Raw genomic sequence first — 21,209 nt, 5'->3', positions numbered from 1 at the left:
GAAATATATACATACAGTACAGATACCCTCTCACGCATACAACTGTTATGATGTATTTTTCTTTCCTTATTTTTTTTGTAATATATGTATTTTAATTTAATGTATAATTTAATTATTTAACCCGTTCTCTTCCCTAAATCCTGAGATCACACTAGGTCCCATCCCGCGTAACAAAAATTAAATTCTTTTACCATCGAAAAGGAATCATCGAACGAATAGGCTTAAAAACGCAGCATTAAAGAGACCTTCGGTCGCTGACCTGTGTCAGGCCCTTCATATTCGTCCGATTCATACGTCCCATCCATTCCAAAGTCTGAACGTAACAATATTAATAGAATATAATAGAATATTAATAGATTATAATAATTATATAATGCAATCATTTATATAATGCACATACCTTTCTCTATTTCTCTTCTTCCGTTTCTCGTACTCTTTAACTTCTTAACTTGTTTTCACATATAAATTATCACTCGAACTGTCAAAATTTGTAAATAACCGCAAATCAATATAAATGACTTTCGCAAAAAGTATTAATCAGCATCTTAGAAAAGAGGCTTTAACGGTTCGATATATTTAAGTATCAACTTAATATCTTTTTTTAGAGAAAAATCTTCGTCGACAAAATGAAAAGATGTTTTAAATTTTGAAAAGATACTTAAAAAAGACATATTTCGTTATCTTTTAGTATAATGTGTTGTACATAAAGTGTTTTTCTCTTAAAATAAAGATGAATTATAATATATATTATAATATATAACATAATATATATTATACATTCTAATGAAAGTTTTCAAGAATACACAATATGCATTTTCAAATCTTAGAAAAAGATTTAAATTAATCTGACTATAAAATACAAAAATACGATTTAAGGATATATATACAGTGACCGGCAAAAATAAAAAGCCATTTTCCTAGTTATACTGTTTTGCTTAATGAAAGAGTAAAATATTAAAACATGAGATTTTCATTGATGAAAGAAGAAGCATTTATTATTTATTTTAAAATTTTATGTTACAATCACATAAATTATTTTTTACTTTTCAGTTTTATTTATATTTCTTAAATATTGCTGTTTATTATATTGACAAAATAAAAAAGCCATTCAGATTTGTTCGATTTAATATATACAATATTTTGTTTGGTTGTCATGTCAACATGTTCGTGTTATTGCGCTCACTTCTCGTTGTTGTTAATCATTTTTGCAACATTGGCTTATCTCGATTATTACAAAAAATTCGCGGTCAAAAATGGGAGGAAGATCAATTTCCACACAAGTTCGAAACTTAATTGTGCGAGATATTCAAAAAGGTCTTTCCCAACGGAATATAGCCAAAAATTATGAAGTAAGTAGAGGAGCAGTAGAACAGATCAGAAGAAAATTTCAATCAACTGGATCGGTGGCAGATAGAATCGGAAGAGGTCGAAAACGAGCAACATCCAAGCGGGAGGATATGAAAATAATCCGTGAAGTTAAGAAAAATCCAAAGATTACTGTTAGAGAAATTCAGGAAACATTTATCTTACTGTTTCTGACCGCACTGTACGTCGAAGACTCAATGAAGCAAATTTACACAGCCGGTTTGCACGTAAACGACCTTTCTTTAGCGTCACCAATAAGAAAAAACGTTTGCAATTTGCTCGGAAGTATGCAAATATGTCATTGGACTTCTGGAAAAATATTTTATGGACAGATGAAAGCAAATTCGAGTTATTTGGACAAAAGAAGCGGATTAGAGTCTGGAGAAAACACGGCGAAGAGCTTCAAGATCGTCATATTCAGAAAACTGTAAAGTATGGCGGAGGAAATATTTTAGTCTGGGGATGTTTCTCATGGGCAGGAGTGGGAAATCTTGTCAAAATTAACGGAATTATGACAGCAGATGTCTACATTGATATAATAAATGAAAATTTGGAGGAGTGTTTGTTGAAACTCGGACTAGAAGATAATTTCATTTTCCAACAAGATAATGACTCGAAACACACAGCAAAGAAAAGTCAAGCTTTTTTTCGTTCCTGCCGAATTAAACAACTTGAATGGCCTCCGCAATCTCCAGATTTAAACCCTATCGAAAATTTCTGGGCAATTTTGGATAATAGGATTAATAAAAGCGGAGTAACTAACAAGAATTCTTATTTTGAAGTATTACAACTAGCCTGGGAGAATTTGGAGCCACAACATTTAAAAAATTTAATTGAAAGTATACCAAAAAGACTGCAAAAAGTAATTGAGGCTAAAGGAATCATATTAATTATTAATTAAAATAATATTGTTGTTTTTTTAAATCGTAATACTATGTTACCTTAACTGGCTTTTTATTTTGTCACTCTTAAATAAATGATTATATAGAAATAAATACAGTATTAAATAAAAAATGATTTCTTTTTAATTAAAAACATTAAATTACTTAATAAATTTTCAGTTTTAGTTATAAAAAACTTTATAATGAATTTTTTTTACCTTTTAGCATCAAATCAGTTTTATAGTTAAGGTGGCTTTTTATTTTTGCCGGTCACTGTATATATATATATATATATATATATATATATATATATATATAATACATATATTATATATTTCTAATTTTCATTGAGTATACGAGTATATATTATATTTAATATTTTTCTTTTCTTTTTGCCAAGAAAAAAATTATAATGCTCTTGTGCAATTTTTGAGATTAATACTAATTTTAATACTTAGCGATTGTTACATTACGCAAAAAATGACTTTACAAATATAGATTACATATTTCAATATCCAGCACATTATTTAAAGCAAAAAAAATTGCTTTTTTTTACTTGTGTACAATATTTGTGCAATTTATTTTATTAAGGATGTTTTGTACCTATTTTCAAAATATTGAGAATTTAATGAAAATTGTACAGAATATCCTTACATATGTTTAGAATCTTCAGCACAATTTTTAAATCGATTCACTAAGGCGTTCACAAGTTATAAGGATTTTAATTTGCACCGAATTAACATGTGTTCTTATGGGAAACGTATAACCACGTCGATTCAAATGACAAAAACACATGGAAATAATATTCAGAATTTCTTTAAAACTTGCAAAAGTTAAGATATAGAGGAAATATTTGGTCAAATAATATTATACAAGTACTAACTGGTTAAAAAGATATTAAATATAATTCAATGAAGTTAGACATGTATCTGTCAAGGCGAAATTCTCTGCCAAACGTTAATTCAGTCATTTCGATTAACAAAATTCGGAATATTTCAGTAAAAACGCAATAAATACTAAAAAAATACATCTCTGCACTGTAGCTAAGATTTCACACAATTTTTCATACTCAAAATACACCAAAAGTGGATATTCGTTAATATTGATTTTCAGCTACTTTTTGCTGGGATTGTACATACAAAACATCCTTAAACAAATTTTCTTCATCAGCATTGTTAGAAAAAAAAGGACAGTAGAAATTGTTGGCGAAAAAGACATGAAAGACCGATTTATAAGTTGACAATCAGTTTTAATAGTTGCAATAGAAAACAATATACAGAATACAGATACGGAATAATCCTAGCTGACGAAAGGCTCCCCTAGGTAAAATGTTAATCGTGTAGTGAAAAATTACGAATGAAAAACAAGATGATACACATAATGAGTGGCTTATTTTTACCTATCTGCTTATCGGTTAGTTCATTTATCTAATTACAATGATTGGAATCGTTAATTATAATTATGTCTGTATAGACACGCAGGTGTGTGTATACGTAATAGAGATTCTTAAACGCTACACAATGTTGCTTTTACTTTGGTTTTAAATTAAGGACTAGCGTGTCGAGCTTCGCTCTGTTTCTATGTATGCAAATATAAACCAACCATTTATGGCTCTTGTTTTAATATCAATGTAAAAAATATTGGCAGTAGTTCGAACATAAATCACATCGTTAAGTTCTGTAGAAGACCGTGCGACAATGATCGAGAAACACGTAATCATATTTAAACAAATAATATGTAAAAAATAACATGTCTTTTTAATTTTTTTATATCTTGAAAATAAGATCGATATCCTGCTACAAATTTTGACAACAAGTACAATTCAGACAAATCGCGCGAACATGTCTCAAAAACAAGTTATAAATGCATCGCACCCAAGGTTATTCTTCTCTTCTACCTTCGTTCTGTCTTATATATTACGGTTTAAGTAACGGTGCGGCGAAGGCACAAGGCATATATTTATTGAACGTCTTGCAGCAGCGCGAAAGTGCACGGGAATTAAAAAAAAAAAACAGAGAAAGGGGGATGAGCAATAATCTCGTTATAAATGCATTTTTGTACGAAATACATCTAGTTCGACGAGGGATGGACCGACAAACAGCTGTCGTCAACGCGAACAAATACACAGATGACGGAGCGAAGCTCACAGTGAGTGTAGTGTTGTGTATACCATTTAGAATTGGAAATGTAATTTAGAATTAGAATGTAAAAATACTATGTATATGTACATTAATCAGTTAATCGTGGGCATTCAATTATGTTACATCGATCGTTACGCCGATCAGAGAGCTTTTCATTTTCGCTTCTATTTTCCATCTTCTCTTTTTCTCCGTTTCTTCCTTTCTTTCTTCTTTATTTTCTTTCGTTTTTTGATTTTTGTTGTACTCGGAGAAGCAGCGCCGAGAAATTTCCGTCGACCGCGGGTGCTAATCATTTGTTTGTGTTTTTTTTTTTTTTTCTCGTAATAGTTCTCATTTCGCATTAACACACGGTATGTTACACATGTCGAAGAACAACATCGATCGGTTGGCACATAAAACGGAAGCAACACTTAGACCAGTCGCAGCGATAATAGTTACGTACAAATTTGAAAGGGAAGGAAGAGTACAACTCGTACTTTCGTTTCGATTATTGGCGCAACCCTCGGCACAAAGGGATAAAAATTATCTCCTACGCGTGAAAAAGTAGATTAGTAGAGCCCGGTTCGTAATAAAAAATTGTCGTAAAAGACCGTCGTAAAAAACATGGCGCGACGCAAAGACGGTGGAACACTGGCGATATCAATTTTGGAACGGATACAATTTTTTGTAATGTCTCTCGTGCATTATTCGCATACTCGTCCTGATGCGTTTCTTCTTCGTTTTCCTTTTTTTGTATTTCGTCATCGATTCGCGATACTCGCGTTTTTTATCATTTCGTCGCATTTTTTAGAAACAATTGTGCTGTCGTTAATCTCTATTTATCATCGATAATTATATCATCGCGATAAAAAGAACGATATATAAAGTGAATATACATCTAGTATACAAAAGCTCTCTCGATTCGTTTTTTTTCTTTTTTTTTTTTCGTAGTTTGATATAATTCGTTCAAATATTTTCATTTCTTTCATTCCTTTCGTGTCTATCTAAGTGCTATGTACATTATACGTTTATATATTTATATATATACATGTAAAACGATTAATTGATTCTTTTCCATATCCTTAATGATTGTATAATTAGGATTGACTATGTCTTAGAGTAATCAACGAAATTACAAGTGTTATCATTATTATTATGTAAAATATCAAATATCATACGTGTTAGATGGTATGTCCATCTCCAAGGTACCATTTTGGACGAATAGCGGTCCGTCTAACATGCCTAGCACTTTGATGAGCAAATACTTTGGAGATTACATAAATCTAATAATAATCTTCAGGTAATATTAAGTATAGATGATTTGTTTTTTTTTTTTAATTACAAATATAAAACATGTATATGTAAATAGAACTCTTATTATGCGCGAACATGTTCATCTCTAATTGAGCATACGTGAATTTCTTATCATCAGTCTAAGCCGAACTGTACGGCTCCATATACAACGGCGGTTTAACAATACATTCTCTCTCTTTCTCTATCTCTTCTTCTCTTCCTCTTTTTTTTTCTTCTTTTTTTTCTCTCCTCCTCTCTCTTTTTTCGTCTTATAAGCTTCGTAGAATCTATTGTGTTAACAAATAATCGCTGTAATGAGAAACAACAATATATATGCGTACGCTACGAAAAACGTTATTCATAAAACTTTCAAACAATCTCTCCGCGATGAGCGATGTGACGCACGTGACCGTCCGGGCGGATAAAGTATAATTGTTTCCTACAAACAATTCCTCACCGTCCGTGGTGAGATGTGAAAGATGCCGGAAGATCTCTTTTCCCATCGCTCCTTTTTTTTTTCTTTCTTCTTCCCTTTCTTTTGCGATCCCTGGTTAAGAACACCATTGTAGGGAGACCTCATCGCGCCGACGAGTAGACAGGATTTCGCGCGGGAACGAACAATGGAATTTTATATATATATATATATATATTTATGTAAGCGAAAATGATAACAATTATTATAATTATCGTAAATCGTCGCGAGCTGCTATCATCGGCGACAATGATGTTCTCCCAATCGAAAGACTCGCGATGTCTTCGGGACTTACACCTCTCATTGTCACAGCCCTTTACCGCCGGAACGCAAATGCATCGTGCGTTACATGGCTCCCTTGTGGCAATATATATCCCTCCCCCTCTTACGATAGGCCAAACGCATCGAGTTTCGTCGTCGTCATCATCATTTTTTTTTTTTTCAAAAATATATATACGCTGACTACTTAGGCTTTCGACGAAGAACGGAAAAAACGCTGTCTCGTCCAATCAACGGGAATTTAATTTCTTCCTCCTTGCGCGGATATACAGCATTATTACCTTCTCTAAGCAATACTTCGTTTATAGCCTAGGTAATAGTGAAGACCCTCATATGATCCATTTGAATTACTTGATTTTTTCTCGGCTTTTTTTTTTAATTTTTTCCCTCTCTCTCTCAACCGCGTGAAACACTGAGACGTTATCGCACACTATTTACATTAGTTTTAATCATAATTAGTAATTGGAAATAAATGCAAAAATATATGTATATGTGTCGAACATTTAGCTAATAATACGAGCATCCGCGATAATCATGCATGACGCGAATATCTCCCTCGCGCTGTCGGTAGAGTATCTTTATACCCTTAACTAAAATCATGTAGCAATTTAAACTTATGTACTATTGTCTTTGTTCGAGATATCACTACGCCAAGACATTCACTGGGATGGCTCCCCATTCTTTTTGTTCCTCCTTGAAGAATCCCATTCTCTCGTCTCGTGTATCTTCATCTCGTGTAACAATTGAATCGCGAGTTTGAGACCGAAATTGCGATGTCGACGACTCGAATGAGTCTGCACCGGTCGTGTACCTTGATATCGTATTCTGGTTTTTCGATTCATACTTTTAACGCACTTTTAAACGCATTCCTGCCCAGATAGCACAGGACATTCTATGGACATTCATTTTATGTCCATTTTACGTCCGCACGTCCATAGACATGAATGACCGTTCATCGTACATTCGATTCGGGACATCCGCTAACGGCCAATATTTGGACCACAAAATGTCCGATCTTGGACGTCAAGGACTTTCGCGCGAGCACGCAAGGATGTGTTATTTAAGTTTTAGTTATGAGAATTATATAAAGTTTGCGAAAAGTAACAAATAAGATTAAAAATATACTGTTCAATTTAATTTCTAATCTCAATGCAAGAGTTTCAGATATTAAATTGATTTTATAAGTCGGACAAATAAATGTCGGCCAATAAACGACAATAATCCGTTCATTATCTATTTAAAATGTAAAGTGTAATATGCGAGTATAAATTATAAATAAAATTTTTATGTAAAATTTTATAATTGAATAGATAAAATTTTATATATTGAAATAGATAAATTATATTATTATTTAGGGATTAAAGCATGTCCATCAATTTCAAACAGATATACCACGTTCGCTGAATGTCCGAAGAACGTAAAACGGATTATCTGTGGATATCCTCAATATCCTTAATGATCATCTTATGGATGTCCTTCGGATATTTCTGTGCTGTCTGGGTGAAAACGCAAACTCGACTCGTTCTCGTGACGAGAAACTTGGACCTCTCATTATCTCGGTTGGTTGGAGTCATCAGTAAACACAAATCCCAGACAGCACAAAAAAAGGCCAAAAAATGTCTAAAGGATTTAAGACGTCTTCAAGTCGTCTTTTAGATGTCTTTTGGACATGTGTGCTGTCTGGGATGTACGTAGGTTTTTAATGAGCGATTAACATCGTAAAAATCGGCGTGATACGGCGAATGGCCGTTTAATATACATTTTACATGTGTTTATGTATATTATGTGTATGTGTGTGTGTTTAAGAAGATAAAAATATTTATCAACATGTATACGCGGTCAATGGACTATCTATAGTATTGACTTTAGGATCGGCAGTGAAAACTCTGTTTTCTACGTACGATACGTGTCGGATTGATTTTTCATTTTGTAAGAATTACTCGCAAAAGACAAGAATCGCAGCGCAACTGTATAATACACATAAGCAAGGCAAGTAACTTCAACATAAGTAAATGAACAACTCGTAAGTGCGAATTATGATATGCAAATTACACTATGCTAATAACGTATTCGAGAGGTTGCGGTTCATTTTCTAGAAATAACGGATCAGTAAAGTTCTCAGCATGCCTTAGGTTTCCGTGTAAGTCTTTTTTTCTACGCGATATACAGAATAGTCTGAAGTCAATTTAAAGAGTCCAAGTGTCAAGAGGAATATAAAAGTCGAATATAAAAAGGAACGTTCTTAACGAGTCGTAAGTTAAAAAAATATTTCAAAATTTTCGTGCGCTCTCTATAATTCAATGTGATTCAGGGATATATTAACTATAATGTATAATATAATTCTCTTTTGTTACAATTGACTTCAGGCTCATCTACCTGTTCTCGCAGGGATCGCAAGATCCTGAATGCCCTCGTAAAACGCAAAATGATGGACTCGGATTTTCTTGCCGTTTAGTGATAAAAATGGCTATATCCTGGCATTAGATGGTGTTTCACCAATGGAATGGAAATGTCGAGATTCGAGATCAAACCGCCGCACATTTAACGCTAAATTTGACTATCTAGTACCGTGGATTGTGTGTTCGAAGAGACGCCGTTAACTCAAATAGGATCATAAACGACACGGATGGAGGACGGGAGGGGAAAGAAAGTTTAATCTCGCCGCGTTTCTTTCGATTTTCCAAGCGTTCCTCTTTGTAATAACGATTGTCTCGTTTCCCTCAACATCGAATCGTCGGGATAAACCGACTTATCGACGCGAAAGTAAACAATGGACGGTCATGACGGATATGCCACTCTTGCGTAGCTGTGAGTTCTAAAGGGGCAATATTGTGCGGTCATTAATTAACATTGCTATCACTATTTCGAAAATCAATATCAGTGATTGTGCGTGATAATCATAAGTATGAAAAAACTCGTATCAATACCTTGGAACTGGAATAACCAATTCAGCCTATAAATTGGAAGACAGATGGATAAACTTATATAAATGTAAAGGAGGGATATTGCAAATTCTAAAAATAGGACTTGCAAGTTAAAAATTGAAAGAGAAAAATAACATTTTGCATGTAAAATACAGTATAAATGCTACTCAGCATTATTTTATAATATTTTCCTATAATGCTTAATGCTATATTAACACGATTTTTCTATTGATAATTTAATAACAAATTTAATCTATACTTTTCCTTATAATATGAGATCAATCAAATATTTCGAAATTTTCGTCCTTCCAACTTTAAGCTATGGAATGGGGTTAGCTATTCTAGTACCAAGGAAAACGGATGTAAATCCGTTTGATATTTATACTGACAATAATAATATCAGTGTTGATCGTGAAGATCTGTGATTTCAGATTTAGAATTATTTCAGCGTCAATCACACGTTCGGAGTGAAGAAAATCACTTTTCGGGTGACATTTCAAAGATGTCTCGCGAATTTCTCGACTGTCGTTGATACCTGCATAGTGATATCTAAACATAATTGTTACGATAAATATATACTGACATGAAGTAACCAAAGAACGAAATTATTGCCGCGAGTATTTTTTCATCTATCTTTCTGATTACGTGTGTATTTACAGAAAATATACTTTCCTCGATAAAATCGGTATATCGATTTGGAGCTTCGATCGTAAGCATTGATTACGCTATGATCGCTGTGTTAGCGGATATCAACTAACGCTAAGGCGAGCAGACAAAGACAATGAGTTAGAGTACCCAGACAGCACGAAAAGGCCAAAAGATGTCTTGAAGATGTCTAAAGGACTTTAAGACGTCTTTAAGTCGTCTTTTAGATGTCTTTTGGACATGTCTGCTGTCTGGGAGAAATGGTAAAGTTGGGGGAAGAGGCAGAATAGCGGAAATGGAACAGTAAAATCATCCTTCGAGGTTTTTTTGGAGTACGCTCACGCGTGCTAGCGTGATCGTTCTCTCTTTCTCTAGGATCGCCATCGCTCATTCGATTATACATATATTCCTAAGATTAGAATTCAATCGCATAGGAGAGCCCCGCGCATGTCTCCTCTCATCTAGAAAGTAGCCGCATGGAAGGGAAAGGCGTGTTTACAGCATGTTTATCTGGTGCACCGTTCTCGTCTCTCAGTATCCTTTTCATTCTCTCCCTTTCTGTCTTTTTCTATTTACACACTTTCGTTCTCGTGCACCAAACAGAGTCCTCGGAGATTGTTTAGATGCATGATGATGAGTGCTGTAGGATCTTCAAGCCGTGATGCCGTCGTTCGCGAACCTGCTCGTCGTCGCTCAGGGAGATGATCGGTGACGATTTCAACGATGCGAATGATTTAGAAGAGGATCCGTCATCACGACACTCCGCGTCGTTCAAAGACGCGTGCTCCTCTCCGTGACCGCGACCGGTCGACAATCCTCGTCGTCGTCCTGGGCGACGGCGCGGTATTTGCCGCGCACCGAGCTGGGCCCGAAGATTGGTGAGCCTCAGACAAGATGGCCATCGATGTCGGAATAACTCGGTGTTGCCGCGAACGTTGACAGCGGGTGGCTCTGGCAGGGCGGTGGCGGGGGGGCCGGGTGCGAATGCGGGTGCGAATGGGACCCACCGTTGGCGCCGACCCGGGCGAACGTGGCCGGTGGCGGCGGTACTGACGGCGGTATCGGCGACTTGGTGCCCGCGGTCATCACGGTAACGTCGGGCGGAGGTACAGGACGCGGCAGCGTCCTGGTGCGCGTCAGGGTGCCAGTACCAGCACCCACCAAGTGCCCGCCCATTATATGACCAGTCGAGCCCATCGACGTGGGGTAGTAAGGCCCGCCAGATGGATCGCCGATGACGGGAGGCGCCGGACTCGGATTGCTGTCGTAGCTTATGTAGCCCCGACCGCCGTTGTCCATCTCCACGCTGTAGAAGCTCACATCATTGGGCGGCGCCGGGCTCGGATTACCGATGTAACTCGACTTTGACACTGTAACATTCGTACAGATGGTAATATAAATAATGTACAATACAAACGTTAGAAAGATATTAAACATAAGAGGTAGTTAGAATTTTATACAGTCAGTGTTTGCTTATCTAGGTAAAATTATCTAGATAATCATCTAGATAAAAAATGGATCATCTTTATCTTTAACTAGATGAAGAAATACAAAGTATCTTTATCTTTATCTTATATGAAAAATATATGTCATCTTATTTAAAAATTGTCTAAGATGACGTTTTCATTATGCAAAAAAGTTTTCCAGGCAAGCTTCTAAAAATCTATCTAAAATATCTAAAATATATTTTTTATATTATTATTATTAATATATTATAAATATATTATAAATATAAATTAATAAATAAACATTTATCATATCATTTATATACCTTTTTGCTATTATTTAAATATTCTTTAGGAAAAGAGAAAGAATATGTGTTAATGATTTTAATATCCCATTTATAATCTGCGTCACATTTTTTACAAATATTTATAGTCTTCTAAAATAAACAAAAATATCTAGATAATTATCACAATAATTATCTCATCTTTCATGTAGATTAAGTAAAAGCAAAATCATCTTTATCTCATCTAACAAGGAAAGGGTCGGAAGTGTCCCCCTCCGATTTTAATGAGCTTTGAATATGTTGTAGTCTAGATCAAAATAGGAGACACGTATTTTTTTATAAGTGCTGAGTCGGCCGTTAAGGGGGTGAAACACCTTCTTGAAAAAAATCGATTTTTTCATTTCTCAGCGGATACCGTCGAAGCGATAAGAGATATAAACAAAAGTTTCAAATAAAAGTTTTATGGTCTTTAATGTACTTCAAAATCATGTAATCAGATTTGTCGAAAATGTCATATTTTTCGAAATCCCCCCCCCTCCCTTTTAATGTTTGAAAATTTTTAAATTTGTCTCATAACAAAACTTATAGCTCATTTAACGACAAATTCAATCATATATAATAAAGTTGTATTCCGAAGTCACATTTTTCAGAAATAAATTAAAAATATCCCTATACACTACTATACGCCCGCTTTATCCGCCTTATGACGCTCGTTATTCACAGCGACAGTCATTTTTCTTCGCAAACTCACAGAGGCAACCATAAATTAGCAATAAATAATTTATGAGAATATATTTTTATAAATTATAGAAATTATATTTATAAATATAATTATAAATTATATAATAATTATAATTATAATATATGTCTATATTATGTGACAATAAATATACATATAATTTATATGGAAAAGTAATGTTTTTAATGCATGAAAAATAAAACTAGTCGGACAAGGAAAATTATTGATCAGATGCCGATGTTAATAGATTCAATTCTATGAATAAACAGATGTCGCATTCGCGAAATGAGTTGGTGCAATATATTATTTTATTAACAACTGCGTGCAGTGGAACACATATTACTATTAAAGCGTCTATCGAATATACGCGAGCGCGATAGTAAATATATTTATATATATAAGAAAATAATTAAAAGGATTATAACTTATAAAGCGAGCGAAAAAATGCGTCGCGATAAGAAAGTCAGCTGCCCGAAGTGCTGATACAGCCAGTATCACACGGCCAAGTCATCAAACAGAGGAAGAAATCACTCTCGAAATAGCGCTGAATTGCAATAAAATGCGAGGAAGTCTTCGGACTTCCTTCGCTTGCATTTTGATCACGCCACTTTAGAAATAACCAATGATTTTATTTGGTCATGCCACCGCGCGATCCTCCTCCGATAATCGTTCAGAACCGGAGGCGTTAAAAGCCACCGCCTAGAAGCGGCGGACAGTCACAAATCAGTTATCAAATAATTAACAAGTGCTCGAGTTAATTAACAAGACTAGCCGTTATCCTGAAAAAACAATTGTGCCCCACGCACACAACAATACAGTATGTATGTACTTTTTCGATTTTTAAAACTTTTATAGTTTTTTGCTTTTACTTACACTTCATTCAAAATTGCGGTTTATCTGTTTTGTTTTAATGTATTTAAATTATAATTAATATTTTATTACTTTATTTAAGTTATGTGATAAAACTGTTCTATTTTTCATGAAACTCGGAAAACGTAACAAATTATTAATACGCATTAAATAATAAAATATTTTTGTTGCTAATAAGTATTTTTTTGCTAATATTTATAAAACAAATATACATAATGTTAATAATTTTTTTAGATAATGTTTAATCCAAGAAATGTAGCAGTACTGCTATACACTGCACTGTATATGACTGGGGAATTCCCAGAAAGTCCTGTTACAACAGATGAAAATGAAACAAAAGACATGATGGAAAATATGCTTCGATCAATGTATGAAGAAGCGTTTGAAGTTTATGAAGAATCATCATTAGATTTTCAAAAACGAATTTGATATACCTGAAGTAGAACCTGTAATTGATGAAGAAAGAGAAGAAGACACATATTTTGTAAAAGAAATTGAATGTGTTGCGGATTCTGTACCAATAGAATATAAAAGAAATGCAGTAGAGTTATGGAGAAGTGGAACAAAAAAGTCAAGAACTCTTGCATCTATAAGAAATAGATTTCGGAAAGTCACGTCATTACGTCAATTAAGAAGATGGGAGCAGCAAGTAAATCAAGGTGGCAACAGATTTGATAAACTGAAAGAAATTTCAACATATACGTTAAATAAATTCCATGAAGGTATTGAAAAGGGAATAATTATTCATGACATTGATATTGCTCGATGGGCTCTTCGCGCACAGAAGGAAGTAAATCTACTTGGGTTTACAGCATCATTATCATGGGTAAAAAGGTTTAAGCTTGCACATAATATCGTATCTAGAAAAATTACAAAATTTATAACAAAAAAAAATTTAGCGTCAGACAAAGATTTAGAAGCACGAAGCAAGTCATTTATCGAAAATGTTAAATCTTCTATTATACAATATGGAATTGAAAATGTATATAATTCGGACCAAAGTGGATTTCAATTAGAATTTCATTCCGGTCGTTCACTATCACCTATTGGTATTAAAAAAGTAGAGCGCATAGTACAATCCATATCAGCAACTACACATAGTTATACTATACAACCTATTGTTTCAGCTGATGGTAGATTATTATCGCCTCTGTTTATTGTTTTAAAAGAACCTACTGGAACATTTGGTCCAATAGTAAAAGAAACAATGTTTAAAGATAATAATATCTTTGTCATGGCATCAAAATCTGGAAAATTAACATCGCATCATTTTGAGATCTGGATAAAAGAAGTGTTTTTTCCAAATGTTGGACCAAAATCAGTGTTATTATTAGATTCTTGGACTGGTCATTGTCCTGATATAATTCAAAGAAACAAACCAGATTTTATAGACAATATTAATTTGTTAACTATACCAGCTGGAGCAACGGGAAAAATACAACCTTTAGATGTATTCGGTTTTCGTTTATGGAAAAATTTTGTTAGACATTTTTCAGATACCATCATGCTTTTAGATCTTGACGTCAAGCTTCATTCAAGAAACAATATTTTAAAATTACAATCATTAACACATAATCAATTTTCATCACCAAGGTTTAAAAATTTATTCAAATATGCATGGTATAAAAGTGGTTATTTAGAAAAGAAACCAGAAGAATTTGATACACCAGTAGATTTTTGTTTCAAAACTAATTTAAAACCAACATGTGATATTTGCGGTGAAATTGCTGTAATTTCTTGCGCATGGTGTAAAAAATCCCTTTGTATAAATCATTTCTTTCATGATCATCATCTTTGTAACCGATATCAACCATGAATATTTGTTATTCTTGTATGCAATAATTATGTACGGTATTTTATGTAATATTTCCATATACATATATATAATGACTTCGGAATACAACTTTATTATATATGATTGAATTTGTCGTTAAATGAGCTATAAGTTTTGTTATGAGACAAATTTAAAAATTTTCAAACATTAAAAGGGAGGGGGGGGGATTTCGAAAAATATGACATTTTCGACAAATCTGATTACATGATTTTGAAGTACATTAAAGACCATAAAACTTTTATTTGAAACTTTTGTTTATATCTCTTATCGCTTCGACGGTATCCGCTGAGAAATGAAAAAATCGATTTTTTTCAAGAAGGTGTTTCACCCCCTTAACGGCCGACTCAGCACTTATAAAAAAATACGTGTCTCCTATTTTGATCTAGACTACAACATATTCAAAGCTCATTAAAATCGGAGGGGGACACTTCCGACCCTTTCCTTGTAAGATAAATTTACAGATTTTTATCTTTATCTAGATAATTTTGAAATTATCTACAACAAACACTGTATACAGTATCGATCAACAAGTATCACTTATAGAAAAAGAGAAGTTACATTAATTAATATTACCAAGAACAAAACAAAATATATTAATATTACCAAGTTATATTTTATTGTTATTATTATTTTATGTTTTGATCGTAAATATTATAAATAATAAAAATATTATTAAATTTTTGATTCTTCAAAATAATCTTTAACGTTCAATACTATTGCATTAATCTTGGCATTCTTGATAGTTTTCTTTTATAATTGTTACTGATTTGATTTCAGTATGTTTGCAAGTATTTTCACAGTTATTTTTTATTAATAAAGCTCATTTTTTGGACATTTTTATTTATATCCATAATAGTTCTATTGGATGAAGATCCGGTGATTGAGAGAGTCAGAAACATTATTTTAAAGGACCAAAAATTTAATATTTCTATTCTTATATATTTGTTACAATTTTTAATTTTCATCATATTAAGACATAAAATAACAGTAAAATAAAAGTTAATAATATTTATATGTTTTATTCATTACAATATAACATCTCTGTTTTTATAAGCGATGCAATATTTTTGACCGATTATTGTAGCTAAAGAAATGGCAAAATATTGGCTAAATATTGAAAGATTACTTGTGTGCTATGATATTATTGTGATTTATTAAAATTCAATAATTGCGCGTTTGATTTGACATTTCTTTCCTCTTATACCTCATTTCTTGTCTATCTCAGAAATAAAGAAATTATGCGAATAAATTGAATATCTCGTGAAGTTTCGTATGAAAATATGACGGAGCGTATTTAAAATTATATAACACTGCAAAATATAAACGATATATTTTATCGTGTTTGTGTATCCCTTATTGTTTAAAAAATATAATGTACCTGAGAGAGTCCCGCTAGCGGTAGTTCGCTGGGGCGGCGAGTCCATATTCATGGATGTTTGCATGTGATTGCTGCGACGACCGAGGGTGCCCTGATGAACCTGCATCTCTAAACCGCCTTTCCCGAAATCCTGGATAGTTTGATCTATTAAATACGTGCTAGCTGCGGTCTTCCGTCCTTCGTCCTGTTGAACGACAATTGTTGACTTATGATCTGACAATGAGTCTGATTTCGATTATTCCAAAACGGACTAAATTTGTTCGTCTCAAATTTTTACTTTCGATAAAACCTCTTTACTACCATAAATATTATTTCTAATATATAATATAAAAGTTTAGAATTATCTTTTATATTACATATTATTTTTCTACGTATAATAAATTTTATTATATATAAATCAAACTTATAATGTATACATCTATATGTATTAAATTTAATTTATATTAATAAAATTTATATATATAGAAAAAATATATAATATATATATAGAAAAAATATATAATATATATAAATAAAAAATATAATTTATATATAATAAAATAAATTATATATATGTATTATTTTCTATATATAACTAATTTTAATGCAAGTGTACCTTAAATGTACGTCAATGTTTTATCTTTCATTTCTTACGTTTTACAAGTATTCTTATCTTATATCTAAGATCTTATTTTCGATGAAAGTATGGATAGTGGAGGAATAGTGGCTTATTAACATCTGGCTATCAATTGGTATTTAAAAAAAATCTATTCAATTACAACTCTGAGTAATTAATTAAGTACTAAGAATATTAAAATATTAAGTACTAAGAATATTAAAATATTCACGAGACATATATGCGTTTCATCATGTCAGGGAAAAAAAGGCGCGAGAGATAAACATGAACAATATTGTTAACGTAGATTGCACTGTACTGTAAATCGAAACGACGCGTTGCAAATTAAAATCGTAAACCGCGTGATTCAAAGTCGATAATTGACGTGACATTTCCTCTGTATTGTTTGAACGTGTAGTTTCCGTGTTTTTCATTCCGAAAATCTTTATATTAATACATATTTTAACAAAAAGAACCATATGTATAATATTATAAAGTCAATAATTTTACTAATCTAACTAATAATATAATCAATTTATACTATACAATCGGCCCGTGTAATTAGCAACTTATTAATAATGATATAATCAATAATAAATTAATCACACAACCGTGTAATCTGTAATCATTTATAATTAACAACTCTTAATCGCTATAATTCCGATCGCCGTATTAAGCATAAATCTGTAATTAATATCAATAGAAATGTTATTGCAAAGTTTACACAAACTTGGTATCGATCCACGTTTTTTACTTTTTCGAATCGCCCTCGCTATTTTAATTTGCGACGCGTCAATTTTTGACCTGCAATTGCGCAATTTAACGATTTTCTTCGTATTTATTTTTCGCGCTTTTTTCTTCGCTTGACGAGAAGCACGTCTCTTTTTCTTTCTTGTGCACGCAAATATTTTAGTTATTCAAAGTTCGTATTTTTCCGAATTATCTTATAAGATGGAATATGTTCTTTTTTAAGCCAAAACTAGATATTTAATCGTAAATAATAATTCGTTCGATCAAATTAATATTTCAATCAATTATTAATAGTAGCAATTTGAAGTACGCCACGCTTGAATCAATGAACCTGCAAAAGTGCGATTGGACAAAGTGATGATCACAAGTAAGATCTCACATAATTTTTTTAAATTCGTCGCGAATGCGGTAAACATCAGGAGTGTCTCGTACAAAGCGATAAACGATTGTCGCGTTAATTAATGTCCGCGTAATTAGTGTTTCCGATCGATTATAATACACTTGAGTGGATACTCGAAGCGAAGTAACGATGTGGAAATGACGCAATGGCTGGTGAGCAAATTTATTCAGTCATCAATTGACTTAGCACATATATTATCTCGGGAAAAAGTCTGCCGTAAATCCGTATTTATTAAAGAAAAATGAAAATCCGTATTTATTAAAGAAAAATGAAAATATGTATTCTGTTGTTCGACATATTTTTGTTCAATCATAAGGATACGATAATAAGAAATTTGGAAATTTTATTCGGAAATTTTCGAACATTAAAAAATTTTGTTAATATTTTTAACTAGATAAATAGTAAAAAATAAAGAACGAGTCAAAATTAAATAATTAATATAATAATTTGTCAGTTGCAAATCGTCATGCAATATAAGATTATTTAATCCTAGAAAATTATATAATTATATTATATGATTAATAGATTTTGCAAATTTTAATGTTTTTTTAATTTGCAGATCGGCACATTCTGCTGAAATTCTGCTTCATCATTTACATTGTTCTACAACAGTATGCTGTATTATTTGGTGAGTTATATTAATTTTTTATTATATCAGATAGCGCTAATAATTAAAAAAATGAATAATTAAAAGGGTTATTTTTTCATAATTGAATTTTAACGCCAGCATTCGGTTATTTCATATCTTATTACCCCACTATTCTTACTTTCATTGTATACTAATAGATTTAATATTATTGCAAAAAAAAAGAAACTAATGTTTTAATGAGTAACTACTTTACGAAGCGTATTACGTAAAGAGTTTCTTAAAATCTCGTTAAATTAAAATGTTGCAAGTGTCAAGTTCAAGCGGCTTTTACGACAGCATTATTCCAACATTCTTTAAGAAATATCTGTTAGATTTACCTGAGATTTTATACTTAGCTGAATTAACTGTTTGCGCTCGGATGATATGAAATTATTATGACATATGTCACAAAGAATCAAAAGTTTACATGTAAAAAAATTATAAAGTTATAATTAAAAAATTATAAAGTTATAAATAAAAGTTATAAAATTACTAATGCAATAAAAATAAATTTACTTCAAATTGTTAAAATTAACTTCGCAATTTAAAAAACTTTCAACAAATTTCACTAAATATACCCAAAAATTTTCCTGCAGCTTCCAAAATATTGAATTAAAATAAAATAATATCAAGCTTAATAATATGACGACATATTATTCCGAGTGCAAAAGCATAAAAAAATAAATTAAAATCAGCAGAAAGAAGAATAGTGTCGTTATAAATAAATTAATATAAATAAAACGCGATATATCACCTCTTGCATTAAGAGATAGATAGAATTATGAGGGAAGAAAAATTGCGGGAATCAAACGAAATGTAAGAAAAAAGAAACGAAGCAAAATTAGCAAAACTAATAGGGAAATGGAACAGAAAAAGTGTTGCTAGAACTCAAACCTACCCTCCGGAATTATTTGTTACTAAGAACATACTGACTGATGGCACTGACCACGTAATCATTAGCGTCGAAGTTGACGTCGCTTTTCTCATCCGACATTGAACTTAATTCGCCGGTCATGGTGTCGCCATTGACGGTGGACGGTGCGTACATATCTGCGGTCTGCGACTTATTAATACCTGCGTAAAGATAACGAGCAGTGAATATGCGAATGGCAGATTAAAGCGCAAATAACAAGACTAGAATCGCACAAAAGATGAAGCTCTATTATTGAAAGAGAGATATAATTCAAATATTTTTTGTTTTTTAATAATTATATTTCGTTTAATATCAATTTTTTAAACATGTAATCATATAATCGATTAAAACCCCTTATAATAATTTGAATATTCATAGCATTAAATTTATAATAGCTCTGCTCACACCAAATCCATATTACACAATCAATGATTGATCAGCTTGATTTAAATATGGATGCAATTTTACGCAACCATTTGATGAGAAATTTTGAAGTTTCAAAATTTGAAACTGAAACAAAAGTCTACTATGCTCATCCTCTGATGTGATCGTAGTCGAACACTGGATTGGTTTGTAGCGTGTTTGTGCAATCGAGCTAAGTTAGAATGAATATCGCGCTAAATATCAATAAGTCGTTAAACTTACGAGCTTTATTTCGCTTTCGTACTATGTACCACAACATGATGAAGACATTAACGATAAAAATGATGACGGAAGTCGCTGCTAATGTATAGATATAATTCATTGGAAAGTCGCCCTTTTCCAAAAGGACGTCCGGCAGGTTTTCCTCTTTATTTGGTCCTAGGAAAATAAAGGAGAGAAAGAGCACGTGATAAATATATTTACCCGTACGCTGGGCCTTCTTTTTCGATTTTACTGTAGCAAAGACTATGGTCGCGGCAATGAGTAGGCAAGCAGAGGTGGAAACAGTGATGATAATGATGATGATGTAGGAGGAACTATTCTCGCTTGATGTCAACTCGGTTGGTGGCGCCTCGCCTGTAACCCAAGCCAATGCCCCATCACCGGTTTATGTTATTCATGCAATGAATGAATCTACATTGTTAGTCAACTTCGAAATCCTCGAAGTTGTGTAATACTGTAATACTGATAATATGGCGGTAATTTATACAAAACTAGCAATTAAGCAGTAGCAACTAGCAACTTGGTTACTTGTTCAATTGTCTGTTGTCCTCTTCTCTCGAAAAGGGCAAACATCAGTAATTCACTGCTTGACTGTCTTCTGTAATCTTTAAACGAGCTTCAACTGCGCGAATAATTGACGATAATTTATGTATTTTAACCTTCAGAATTTTGTTTGTGCTGAGTTTTTCTAATTCATATAACGTAATTGGAGTCTCTTACAAAAATATTATCCAAGAAAAATTTCTAAG

The 21,209-nt window shown here is 32.5% G+C and overlaps 1 protein-coding gene across 1 annotated transcript; it reads right to left on the bottom strand.

Moving 5' to 3' along the window:
- Positions 1-9,326: 9,326 nt before the first annotated feature.
- On the bottom strand, positions 9,327-20,814 carry LOC112637236 (actin cytoskeleton-regulatory complex protein sla1-like; the record flags this gene model as incomplete). The annotated part of the gene is made up of 5 exons (XM_025406496.1): positions 9,327-11,349; positions 16,530-16,713; positions 19,849-19,976; positions 20,461-20,616; positions 20,662-20,814. Coding segments are annotated over 5 exons (1,106 nt in total), but the record flags the coding sequence as incomplete, so codon positions are not given.
- Between the last annotated feature and the right edge of the window lie 395 nt (positions 20,815-21,209).

This window comes from Camponotus floridanus, unplaced genomic scaffold, assembly GCF_003227725.1.
Source record: "Camponotus floridanus strain SB8 unplaced genomic scaffold, Cflo_v7.5 scaffold146, whole genome shotgun sequence".
In the NCBI taxonomy this organism is placed as follows: domain Eukaryota; kingdom Metazoa; phylum Arthropoda; class Insecta; order Hymenoptera; family Formicidae; genus Camponotus; species Camponotus floridanus.
Note: the sequence above shows the minus strand (reverse complement) of the source record. Positions and strands in the feature narration are given on the sequence as shown.